At 36.9% G+C, this 13,968-nt stretch overlaps 1 protein-coding gene across 7 annotated transcripts in view; it reads left to right on the forward strand.

The window, feature by feature from the left end:
• Positions 1-13,968, forward strand: part of LOC128315662 (butyrophilin subfamily 1 member A1-like) — a 35,202-nt gene that overhangs the window by 8,154 nt on the left and 13,080 nt on the right. For 6 of the 7 annotated variants that reach the window (XM_053222973.1, XM_053222974.1, XM_053222976.1 and 3 more), the window contains exons 2-3: positions 2,911-2,994; positions 4,182-4,280. In XM_053222973.1, coding sequence (XP_053078948.1) covers positions 2,911-2,994; positions 4,182-4,280 — 183 coding nt within the window. The remainder of the gene's footprint in view (positions 1-2,910; positions 2,995-4,181; positions 4,281-13,968) is intronic. The other variant, XM_053222975.1, reaches the window with a different exon arrangement.

Genomic DNA, 13,968 nt, shown 5'->3' on the forward strand with positions numbered 1-13,968 from the left:
ATTTGAGATTTTTTTCTTTCTTCTTGAGGTAAGCCTGTATTGCAATAAACTTCACTCTTAGTACCACCTTTGCCATGTTCCAAAGGTTTTGAATTATTGTGTTTTCATTTTCATTTGTTTCCATGTACTTTGTGATTTCTTCTTTGATTTCTCGGTTGACACATTCATCGTTTAGTAGTATGGCATTTAACCTCCAGATATTTTCTTTTGGTTGATTTCTAATTTCAGAGAATTGTCAGAAAAGATGCATGGCACAATTTTGATCATTTTAAATTTGTTGACACTTGTTTTGTGCCTTAATATGTGATCTATTCTGGATAATGTTCCATGTGCACCTGAAAGGAATGTGTATTCTGCTGTTTTAGAATAGAATGTTCTGAATATACCTGTTCAGTGCATCTGGCCCAGTGTGTCATTCAATGCTATTGTCTCCTTGATTTATTTTCACTTTAGATGATCCTTACATTGATATAAGTGGGTTGTTAAAGCCCCTGTTATTATGGATTATTATCCTTTATGTTGTTATTAATTGGTTTATGTATTTGGGTGCTCTCATATTGGGTGTATAAATATTTACAATTATTATATCTTCTTGTTGTATTGTCCTTTTTATTATTATATTATGTCCTTCCTGGTCTCTTGTTATAGTCTTTGTTTTAAAGACCAGTTTGTTTGATATAAATATTGGTATTCTGGCTTTCTTTTGACATTTATTTGTCTGATAAGGGTTTCTGCATCCCCTCACTTTCAATCTGCTGGTATCTTCAGGTCTAAAATGAGTGTCTTGTGGGTAGCCTATGGATAGGTCTTGGGTTTTTTTAATCTATTCTGACACTCTCTGTCTTTTGATTGGAGCATTTAGTCCATTTACATTCAAAGTAATTACTGATAGATATGTATTTCTTGCCATTTTATTACTGTTTTGTGGTTGTTTCTACAGATTTTCTCTGACCTTTTCTTATCTTTCTCTTTCATACTTTGGTGATTTTCTATAATGGTATATTTGGATTTCTTTCTCGTTATTCTTTGCATGTTTATTAGTGTTTTTTGATATATGGTTACCATTAGTTTTTGCATATAACAGTCTATATTAAGTTGATGGTCATTTAAGATTGAAGACATTCTTTTCTCCTATCCTCCCCATTATAGGTGTATGTTACCATATTTTATATCCTTTTATTATGAGTTCCTTAACTGATTTTTTATAGAAATGCTCATTTTAATGTTTTTGTATTTTCTACATTTCTACTGTCACTTTTGGTGTCTCCTTTCCAATCAAAGAGTTACCTTTAATATTTCTTGCAGGGCTGGTTTAGTGATCATGAACTCCTGTACTTTTTGTTTGTCTGGGAAACTCTGTATCACTTCTTGTATTCTGAAGGATAGCTGTACTGGATAGAGTATTCTTGGCTGCAGATTTCTCCCATTCATCACTTTGAATATATCTCTTCTGGTTTGCCAAGTTTCTGTTGAGAAATATCCAGCTAGACTTATGGGTCTTCCCTTCCCAAAAGAAGTTAATAACTGTTTTTTGTCCTGCTGCTTTTAAGATTTTTTTTTACACTATATTTTTCAAATTTATTTACAATATGTCTTGGTATTGGGGCACCTGAGTGGCTCAGTTGGTTGAACATCCTACTTTGCCTCAGGTCATAATCTTGTTATTCATGAGTTCGAGCCCTGCATCAGGCTTGCTGTTGTTAGTGCAGAGCCTACTTCAGATCCTCTGAACCCCCTCTCTCTTTGCCCCTCCCCCACTTTCACTCTCTCTCAAAAATAAATAAACATTTAAAAAAGAAAAAAAACAATATGTCTTGGTGTTCGTCTGCTTTTGTTGATTTTGATGGGAGTTCTCTGTTCCTACCAGACCTGGATGTCTGTTTCCTTCCCCAGATTTGGGAAGTTTTCAGTTATTATTTCTTCAAATAAGTTTTCTGCTTCATTTTCTCTTTGGCAACTCCTATAATACAAATCATGTTTGTTATGTTTGATGGAGTCACTGAGTTCCCTAAGTCTATTCTCCTCTTACATAATTCTTCCTTTTCTCTTTTGTTCAGCTTCATTATTTTCCATTATATTGTTTTCTAGGTTGCTAATTCATTCCTCTGCTTCTTCTAGCCTGCTATGCATTGCATCAAGCCTGTTTCCAATCTCATTTATTGCATTCTTCGCCTCTGATTCTTTTTTTACTTCTTACATCTGTGGTAATGGTCTCCCTGATGGCTTCTTTTCTCAACCCCAGTGAATATCCTTATGACTGTTGCTTTAAATTCTCCATTAGGCATGTTACTTATATCTATTTCAGTCTAGATCTCTGGCTATGGCTTTATCTTGTTCTTTCATTTGGCATTCCTCCATCTTCACATTTTGTCTCAGTCTCTGCCTTCTTCTCTGTGTTAAAAAAGCCAGTTATGTGTCCTGCCCCTGAAAGTAATGGCCTTATGAAGAAGAGGTCATGCAGTTTCCAGGGCCTGGAACTTCAGGGAATGTCTCTTGTGTGCTGCATGCACTCTGCTGTTGTGTTTTGGCTGCTCTGTCCTTCAGACCAGGAAGTAGTACACAGAGGCTTTCTTTACCTGCTGTTGGCAATGTTTGGTCCTTGGCCTGAATGTGGCCTGTTTTAACTAGGTGCACTCTGGTCTGCTTGTGAAATGAGACCTGTTACCTCCTCCACTGGAGGAGCTCCAGCTCCACTGGAACTGAAATTCTGCAAAATTCTCTGATTGAGAGACATGATGTGGGCAAAAGTTTGTGCTGTCTTCTGGGGAAGGGTCCTGCTGTGCTGGGATCTAAATGAGCTTGACTGAGAAGAGCAGTTCCACCACAGTACAAGGGGATGGGGCTTGGTGTATGCAAGTTAAGTAACCAGTGATGGCATTGTGCCAGTTACCATATGTTGTATGTCCATAGGTTGTTTGCCTTCTCTCCAAGAGCAGCCCCAATGTCTGCAGGGTCTTCTGGAGCCAAGCCCACTGATGACAATTAAAGTCCAGGGTAAGTTCTGATCACAAGAACTCATGAAATTCAGTCCCTCTCACTTTCCAAGCCAATGGCTATGGGAAACATTCTCCTTGTTTATTCCCCTGTGTGCTCCTCTCTCACACACACACTTCTCCATGGTCAGGGCTCCCTTCCCTTTATAGCAGCCAGTATTCATTTCTCCCCTAAGTCACATCTCTGCATTTCCTACCTTCTTCAATGTGGTCTCTCCTCTACCTTTAGTTGTGGAGTTTGTTCTGCTAGTCTTCAGGTCAATTTCTGAGGTATTTAAAATGATTTGATAGTTATCTAAGTGGCATTCATGGTCTGAGGTAAGCCTAGGGTCCTCTTACTATGCCACCATCTTCCCTCTATGTTGTTTTCTTTTAGCACAGCTATAATGCTCTTACATAATAAATACATATAATTCAGTAAGAAAATAACCCACACTCCAATATACTTTAAAATTTTCATGCAAATCCTACTTTTATCTTCTTTTCTTATTTTGACATGACTGGCATTCCCTGCTAATAAAGACATAAAATAAAGTGTTGCTGTGGTGTGATAGCCATTCAAATGATGCTCAATTATAACTGTATCACTGCACTACAAGCAGTCTTGATTGCAGCTACTCATCTTTATTATTGTAGTGCAAAACAGTTATAGACTATACACTAAGATTGAACATAGATGAGTTCTATGGGCACTAAAATTTGAATTTCACATTTTTGCATCACGTTTTTTTCATTTTTTTTTTCAATGATTTTAAAATGTGAAATCTATTCTGAAATCACAAGCCTTCCAAAAATACATGTCAAACTTCATTTGGTTTGTGGACCAAAGTCTGACTATATCATTTTTGGCTTCATAGAGTATAACAAAGTGATGAGGAGACACATGGAATTTGGCAGAGATTCCCTCATTTACTGTGAGGTGTCCGCACTCAGGGTTCTTCAAAACCCATGGGATAACCCTTGGTTTACCCTCAAATATTCAATCCTATGCTGTCTTCTCAGTGACTGTTGTGATCTGCTGCTGTAGTGTTTGGGAGAAATGGGATCCCTGAGCTTTATCTATAAAGATTGAAACTTGCTCAGAGACCTACGGGTTACCTGAATTATATTATAAAACTTCTATTGTAGAAACAGCAATAAAGTTGGTCCAGATGTCAATAAGGAAATTTTCTGTCATTCATTTTTCAGAGTTCCACCCTGAAGCAGATGTAAACACCTATCCTCTCTTACGTCTAGGGATCATCATTTTTATTATTTTCCTGTGCAAAAACGAATATTGTAATAGTGGTAAGTTAGTTAACATGTAAAGTCATGGTATCATAAGGGTTCATTACTCTGACCAATTTTGACATGGTTCCGGAATGATGATTATAACAGAGATGAGGGGAATCTGCCTTCTCATTATAAAAACAGAATTAGAAGTAAGAGATGTGACAGTCTCACTTTATTGTTTACTTTTTACTTTTTCACATTTATTTCTAAGCCACCTAATTAAGAGAGATTTTGACAAACTGCAATTCATCAAGTATTTCATTCTCAAAATTGTAAAGTTTCTCAAAACATGTCTTTAAAATTAACAGTATAAATAATGTTTAACAGGAAAATCTGTAATATTTGAATTACTTATGAAATATTTGATTATTTTGATAACAAGTCATTGAAAGAAGATTCTCTCAATCTCTCTGTCTTGTTATTTCAACTGTTAGGATTAGAAATAACTTGGGGCACCTGGGTGGCTCAGTCAGTTGAGTGTCCAACTCTTGATTTTGGCTCTGGTCATGATCTCACGTTCATGAAATCGAGCCCCATGTCTGGCTCTGCACTGACAGTGTGAAGCTTGCTTGGGAATCTGTCTCTCTCCCTCTCTCTCTGCCCCTACCCTGCTCACATGTGCACCTGTGCTTTCTCTTTTCTCTCGGAAAAATAAGCAAATAAACTTGAAAAAAAAAAGAAATAACTGGTTGAAGTTGTAAAGAGTTTGAACTCTAAAGAGTTCTCTAAAGAGCTCTGTAGAGTTCTTTATATATAAAGAAGAATTTTAATAATAGGATCTTTCTCATTATTGAGTATTTTTATAAAGAAATTTCACTACCACTGATAGCATGTAATCAAAATCTTAATGGTCATATAAATAAATTATTTTCATGATTAGAGAATAGTTCTTCTATTACAGAATGGATTCCTAAGCTATATGGAGGATTAAAATATATCATAAATGATGTGAAAGTGTAAAAAAGAAATCTTAAATTCTCAAGCAAGATTTATGGGGAAATGTTAAAAAATCTTTACCACATATTTTTCAGAATTTTTACAATTTATAATTTTTACTATTTCCAAAAAAAAATTCCTACTTAAAAAAGATATACTCTGCAGTGCCTACAAATTAAAAAATCCTGAATATGCAGAAATTTACAAGTGAATAAATTGGGATTTATTTCAATATAGATTCAAAGAAGGCAATAGGAATCAGTGATTATTAATGAATGAAATCCTATACAATATATTCTGAAAACAAACACACTGGATTTAAATAAATGTTATTAAATAAAAGCAAGACAAAATTAAAAAAATTTCAATTTAAATGAATAAACATATAGTCAACCTAATGATAAAAATGGATATTGATACAAAACAGGAAGCAAAATTTGAATAAATATCTTTTAAAGTTCCTAATAATACAGGGCGCCTGGGGGGCTCAGTCAGTTGAACGTCTGACTTTGGCTCAAGTCATGATCTCGTGGTTTGTGAGTTCGAGCCCTGCGTTGGGCTCTGTACTGACAGCTCAGAGCCTGGAGCCTGCCTTGGATTCTGTATCTCCCTCACTCTCTCTCCCTCCCCGGCTCATGCTCTCTCTCTCTCTCTCTCTCTCTCTCAAAAAATAAATAAACATTAAAAAAAAATTAAAAGCTGCTGTGATATAAGCAATGGACTGGTTTTTCTTTGTGTGGCTCTTATAAATCATCACAACTCTAATGGGTAATATTCAGACCTATAGCATTGCAAAGATTCTGCACGGTCAACCCTAGATATAAAAATCAACCAGTCATATCCATGTGTTCTTATGTTAGTCTTCACCTTGCTACATATGCACTGGACATGGAACCACTAAAATCCTCCAATGACCTTCTCCATGAAATGGATGGGTTTAGGGCTGGCTTCACAGATACACAACTTATGCAGTTGTTCAGGGCCCACTGCTGAGAATGCCCTCCGCTTGGTATAATGCTGTGCTTTCACTATGCTGGACTTTCAGTAAGTTTGTCTTTTCTGAATATCTGTTTTATAAATAAAGTCCAATGAGGTAATAGACCATGCATATGAGCAGAGGAAGCAGCACACAGTTGTGATCCAGCAGCAGTCCACACACAGTGGGGTCAGGCCTCTGGCTAACACAGGCAATGCACAAACACTTTAATTGGCGCAATGCGTATCCAAATGCCTGTGGCAAGCAGAATACCATGGGGCCAAGGAAGTGACTGGCACAGGCTTACAAATAGTAACAAAAGTTAAAGACTGTCACATTCAATTTATAAAAGAAACTTATGTTTATACAAAACTTTGGATGGACCAGTTATTAATGAAGACTATATTTAAAACAAATTTTTTAAATGTTTATTTATTTTTGAGAAAGAGAGAGACAGAGCATGAGTGGGGGAGGGGCAGAGAGAGAGGAGACACAGAATTCGAAGCAGGCTCCAGTCTCTGAGCTGTCAGCACGGAGCCCAACATGGTGCCTGAACCCATGAACCGAACCATGAGATCATGACCTGAGGTGAAGTCAGATCCTTAACTGACTGAGTCATCCAAACGCCCCAATGAAGAAGACTATTTTTAAGTTAATTTACCTGGGAATTAAAGATCCAGCATTACAGTGCATAAAAAGACATTTTGAGTTATAAACAAATCATGAAGCCACTTTCAGTTTCTTGTACAGCATACACATTACCAAACATGTCAGAGAAACATCAAAATGCCATTACATAAATTTATCTTTAAGGTCAGGACCTCCTGAATGGCAGAGTGAGGATCTCCATAAATACACTTCTCCAAAAAAAGCAACGAAACACTGGCCAAATGGTCAAAATCAGAATTCTGGAAGTTAACCATGATGTACAACAATTCAGGGAGTATTTATTCAGGAAAAACTGCTGAAATTCTTAAGAACAGTAGGAGTTTGTGCCTTGTAACTTGGCCTGCTCCTAACTTGGCTTGCTCCTATCCTTCTCTCTCCAACTCTGTGGTAGCCTTTAAAATAGCAGCCTTGCAACCATGGTAGCTGTGAAACAGAAGCCTTAAGACAACCAGAATATGGCCAGATTGACCTGTTTCATAGCTCCCTGGAAAAGCACCTTTCACTGGACATTGTCATTATTTGATCTGGTTTAGAAATTCTTTCATTGGAAAAACCCTATCCTCAGGGAATTTGTCAAAAACAATCAACTGCATATTTTTACATCTACCTAAAAATATGATATCAGTCAGGCAAGTAAGAGGCAGAACAAAACTTTTAAAGGAAGATCTGGGCAATGAGATGTCCAAAGGACACTTTGAAAAACTCTGATTTGGAAATCTAGAAAACTGCATGCATGTGCAGGGCAATGTGCATGTCCAGGAGAGCCTAAGAGGTCCCCAATATCTCAGCTCTGGTTGACTGAGGCTGGAAACGGAAAGCGAAGGCTAAAGCCAAGTTATAAACTTTCTGAGCATCACAGGCATCCCCTAACACACACAGAGCCCCTTAGCAAAAGGTGGGAAATGTTTTGGCTCAAAGCAGTAGTAACAAAATCTCTGACCCATCGTTAACTGACCAGTAAGCTAAGTGCTCAGAGACTTCAGTGGCTACACACTACATGGAATTCAGACTTCACAGAGTTACGAAAACCACTAACCAAATAAAGAGCAGCAACAACAACATGCCTTGGGGGAGGGAGAGGAATCAGATTTCCGGAGTTGACACAGTATATTTTCTAACACTTCTGGTTTTTATCCAAAAATTAGGAGACACAAAGAAGCAGGAAAGTATGGCCCACATGCAGAAAAAAAAAGACAGAAACTGTCCTGGGGTGGAGGGAGTGGGTCAGTGTTGGACTTATTAGACAAAGATTTTTAAATAAGTTATTATAAATATATCAAAGCTTGCAAGGAAACCAATTCTTTGAGTTAAATAATTAAAGGCAAGTATGACAGTGATGTCCATCAAACAGATAATAAAGATAGAGAGTAAAGAGATATTATAGAAACTTTTTTGTTGAAAAGTGCAAAAAGAATATTTTCTTTCAAGTGCAAATGAGTATTAAGAAGAATAGACCTTATGCTAACCCATAAAACAAGTACTAATATATTTTAAAAGATGAAATCATATACAACATGTTCTTTGACTACAGTGAAGTTATTTTACAAATCAGCAACAGAATGAAATTTGAGAACAAACATTAGGCACATAAGTTATTATTTTATTTAATTTTTTAATTTTAATTTTTTAAACTTTATTTGAGAGAGAGAAGGAGTGCACATGTAAGCACAGGGGAGGGGCATAAAGAGAGGGAGAGAGAGAGAGAGGGAGAGAGAGAGAGAGAGAGAGAGAGAGAGAGAGAGAATCCCAAGCAAGCTCTGCACTGTCAGCACGGAGCCCAATGTGGGGCTCGAACTCACAAACTATGAGATCATGACATCAGCTAAAGTTGGATGCTTAATTAAGTGAGCCACCCAGGCACCCCAGGTACATAGGTTTTTTAAATTTTTTTTTTCAACGTTTATTTATTTTTGGGATAGAGAGAGACAGAGCATGAACGGGGGAGGGGCAGAGAGAGAGGGAGACACAGAATCGGAAACAGGCTCCAGGCTCCGAGCCATCAGCCCAGAGCCCGACGCGGGGCTCGAACTCCCGGACCGCGAGATCGTGACCTGGCTGAAGTCGGACGCTTAACCGACTGCGCCACCCAGGCGCCCCTACATAGGTTTTTTAAATATCCAATGGGTCAAATATGAAATTTTAAGGAAAATAAAATATTTTCATTTGAATAAAAATTAAAACACACTTTCATTCAGTTTCATGACTGAGAATGGTATATCCATTGCATGGGTGTACCAGATATGGTTTATCCATTTCTCTGTCGATAGATTCTTCAATTCTTCCTGCATCTTTTGCCTACTGTTAACAGTGCTGCTATGACTATTTCTGAATGAGTGTTTGAATACTTGTTTTTAATATTTCGGGGGCATATACTGAAGAGTAATTTTCTGGGTCATATGGTATTATTATATGTTTAACTTTTTTGGAGAAACATCAAAGTGTTTTTCACAGCAGCAGCACCACTTTACATTCCCACCAGCAATGTACTAGTTTGGATTTCCCAACATCCTCCAGAACACCTGCTGTTCTCCATTTTACAAAAAATTACAGTAGTCCAATTGCATATGAAGCTGTAACTCATTGTGTTTTGATTTGTATCTTCCTAATGACTAATGATATTGAGCATCTCTTCATGTGCTTATTGACCTCCTTGGACAAATGTCTGTTCAAGTCCTTTACACATTTTTTAAAAAAGGGTTGGGGCGCCTGGGTGGCGCAGTCGGTTAAGCGTCCGACTTCAGCCAGGTCACGATCTCGCGGTCCGTGAGTTCAAGCCCCGCGTCGGGCTCTGTGCTGACAGCTCAGAGCCTGGAGCCTGTTTCTGATTCTGTGTCTCCCTCTCTCTCTGCCCCTCCCCCGTTCATGCTCTGTCTCTCTCTGTCCCAAAAATAAATAAACGTTGGAAAAAAAATTTTTTTAAAAAAGGGTTGTGGTTTTTTTTATTGATGAGTTATAAGAGTTCTTTATACATTCTTACTACTAGGTTCTTATCAGATATATAATTTCCAAATATTTTCTCTCAGTCTACAGATTGTTTTTTAACTTTTTTTGACAGAATTCTGTGATGCACGAAATTTTTAATTTATGAAGTCTAATTTATCTACTCTTTCTCTTGTGCTTTTTGGTGTTTTTTTTTCAATATATGAAATTTATTGTCAAGTTGGTTTCCATACAACACCCAGTGCTCATCCCAAAAGATGCCCTCTTCAATACCCATCACCCACCTTCCCCTCCCTCCCACCCCCATCAACCTTCAGTTTGTTCTCAGTTTTTAAGACTCGCTTATGCTTTGGCTCTCTCCCACTCTAACCTCTTTTTTTTTTTCCTTCCCCTCCCCCATGGGTTTCTGTTAAGTTTCTCAGGATCCACATAAGAGTGAAACCATAGGGTTTTTGTCTTTCTCTGTATGGCTTGTTTCATTCAGCATAACACTCTCCAGTTCCATCCACGTTGCTACAAAGGGCCATATTTCATTCTTTCTCATTGCCACGTAGTACTCCATTGTGTATATAAACCACAATTTCTTTATCCATTCATCAGTTGATGGACGTTTAGGCTCTTTCCATAATTTGGCTATTGTTGAGAGTGCTGCTATAAACATCAGGGTACAAGTGCCCCTATGCATCAGTACTCCTGTATCCCTTGGGTAAATTCCTAGCAGTGCTATTTCTGGGTCATAGGGAAGATCTATTTTTAATTTTTTGAGGAACCTCCACACTGTTTTCCAGAGTGGCTGCAACAGTTTGCATTCCCACCAACAATGCAAGAGGGTTCCCATTTCTCCACATCCTTTCCAGCATCTATAGTCTCCTGATTTGTGTTTGTGCTTTTTGTGCCATTTATGAGAATCCATGGCCAAAACCAAAGTCATGAAGAGGTATCTCTATGTTTTCTTTTTCTTTTCTTTTTTTAAATTCTTTAATGTTTATTTATTTTAGAGAGGGAGAGAGAGACAGAGAGAGAGAGAGAGAGAGAGAGTGTGTGTGTGTGTGTGTGTGTGTGTGAGCAGGGGCAGGGGAGGGGCAGAGAGAAACGGAGAAACATAGAACTTGAAGTGGGCTCCAGGCTCCATGCTGTCAGCACAGAGCCAGATGTGGGGCTTGAACTCACTAACTGTGAGATCATGACCTGAGCTGAAATCAGACGCTTAACCGATTGAGCCACCCAGGCGCCCCTCTCTCTGTTTTCTTATAAAAGCTTTATAATTTTAGTTCCTGAATTTAGGTCTTTGATCCATTTTAAGTTAATGTACTTTATTTGGGGCGGCCAGAGTCCAACTTCGTTCTTTTGCATGTGGACATCTAGTTGTTTCAACACAATTTGTTGAAGAGATTATTCTGTTCTTATAGAATTGCCTTTGTATCTTTATTAAAAATCAATTGATACTAGATTTATCAGATCAGTTTTGAATTTTTGATTCTATTCCATTGGTCTATATATCTATCTTTATCTCAGTACCAGACTTCCATTTCTGTAAAAATAATAATAATAATTAATTAATTAATTAATAATTCTTGGGATTTGATAACAATTGCATTGAATCTGTAGATCTCCTTGGGGAGTATTGCCATATTAGTAATATGAAGCCTTCCATTCAGTGAACGTGGGAGATCTTTACATTTATTTAGGCATATGTTAATTTCTTTTAGAAATGCTTTCTACTTTTAAATGTACAAGACCTCTGCCCCCTTGGTTAAATTTATTCCTTTTTTTTTTCTTTCATGAGCTATTGTTAATGGAATTGTTTTCTTAATCTCAATTTTGGATAGTTTATTGCTTATGTATAGAGGTAAAACCATTTGTATGTTGATCTCATATTCTGCAAATTTGCTGAACTTGTTTAAAAAAATGACCAGAAAAAGGTGGTCTACCAGAACAGAAGAGCTTTTTGACAACACCCACCTTATTCTAGGGCAAATAACAACTGTTTCCCCCAACTTCCCAATACTTTCAGCTTACTTTAAGGAAGAATTAAGCTTCCACTCCTAGCTAGCAGCATAAGGCAGAAGGAGGCTGTACAAAGATGTATTGGGCAGCACTCTGTTTTCATTCCATACTGGTGTCTGTGGGATCCAGCTAAGCTTTCATCCCTGTATAGCAGAGAGAGGAGGTGAGGCCATGCTCTGCTTTCCCCAGGAAAGTATCAGTGGGACTAAGGGATAAGCTGAATTGCATTCCCACTAGTAGCAAATGTGGCAGTGATAGTCAGCACTCTGTTTCTACCTGCAACCAATAGGAAACTGAACTTCCAGTCCCATCCTGGAAACACGTTACACATAAATCGCGTGACTGCCTGCCAGTAAAAAAGAATAAATAGAATCCACAGCCTCACAACTTAATGCCCAAAGTGTCTAGAATAAAATAAAAATTTCACCCTTCATGTCAAAATCAAAGGCAATCACACCTGAACAACAGTGGACAACTGACAGAAACCAACACTGAGATGACACAGGTATTGGAGGTATCTGACATGGATGGTAGAGTTACAATAATAAAAATGATTCAAGGAGCAATTAAAACTCTTGAAATAAGGGAAAATGGAAAAATTTAGGAGAGAAATAGATTTTATAAATAACCAAAGGAAAATTTTAGAACTAAAGAATATAATAACTGAAATAGAAAAATTACTTGATCTCAATGCATGCTGAATTTAAGATGACAGAGGAAGGAAACTAAACTTAAAGATAGATCAATAGAAATTACCTTATCAGGGAAAAAGTGAGAAAACAGACAAAGAAACAGGGACTTGGAACATGTGGACAATATAAAAGTAATCTATTGTTTGTGTTATCAGAGTCTTCAGAGAGATTACAGAGTATGGGGATGAAAACAAATATAGACAAGATAATGGTGAAATGTAAAACTCTACAGATTCAAGATACTGAAATGTCCACAAATGGGATAAACTTAAAGAAACCCACAGTGAAATCTCACTACACATCTTTAGAATGGCTAACATTTAAAGCCAAAACAGAAAAATATCCAGTGATGGTGAGAGTGTGAGGAAACTAGATTTATAACATTGCTGGTGAGCATGTAAAATGGTAGAGCCATCCATTAAATAATGTGGCATTTTCTTATAAAAACAAATATGCACTGTTGTGTAAATAAAAAATCACACAGGAATTTATCCTAAAGAATAAAGAAATAAAAACTTATGCTCACACAGAATCTTCTATGCAAATATTCAGAACAATTTTACTTGTATTAGCAAAAAAAAAAAAAAAGAAAACTGGAAACAAAATAAATACCCTTCAATAAGTGGTCAAATTAACTGTGGCAAATGAGTACAGTGAATACTATTCAGCAATAATTGATTCATACAACAAATGTGATGGACTTCAATGGCATTGTGCTTAGTGGGCAAAAAAGTCTATCTCAAAAGATTATGTAATGTATGGTTCCATTAGTATAACATCTGAAAAATGACAAAAATACAGAGATAGAGTATAGATTAGTGGTTGCCAGGGGACAGGGAAGAGCAAGGGTGGGGAGTGGGAATATAAAGAGACTGTACAAGAGATTTCCTTTGTAGTTATGGGCTAGTTTTATATCTTGATTGTGGTTTCTTGAGTGTATAGATGAGAGAAATTGCATTCACACACACACACACACACACACACACACACACACACACACATCAATGCATGGAAAAATGATGAAACTCAAATGTGGCATGCTGTATACTTAACAGTATTATACCCATGTCAATTTTTTGGCTTTGATATTTTGCTACAATTATATAAGATGTTTTCTATCATTTAGCAGGGTCTGGGTAAAGGATACACAGGGCTTTATACAAACATTTTAAAAAGAGGGGAAAACTATGGTTGCTGTACTACATGAGGTAAATAAAAAGATTAGAAATGAATGAATGAAAATTCATAGCAGAGAAATAGAAACTAGAAAAATAGTTAAATCAAAATTTGGGAACTGAAAAATATAATATCTGAAATTTAATTACTGCATTAGCACCATAGCAGAATGTAGATGATAAGCAAAAAGACCAGAAAATGGAATACAAAACCACAGAATTTTCCTATCTGAAGAACAGTAATGAAAATATATTGAAACAATGAACAAAGCTATGGAGGAAGTGTGAGATAATATTAAAAGTTCTAT

Source organism: Acinonyx jubatus, chromosome B2 (assembly GCF_027475565.1).
Source record: "Acinonyx jubatus isolate Ajub_Pintada_27869175 chromosome B2, VMU_Ajub_asm_v1.0, whole genome shotgun sequence".
Taxonomy (NCBI): Eukaryota; Metazoa; Chordata; class Mammalia; order Carnivora; family Felidae; genus Acinonyx; species Acinonyx jubatus.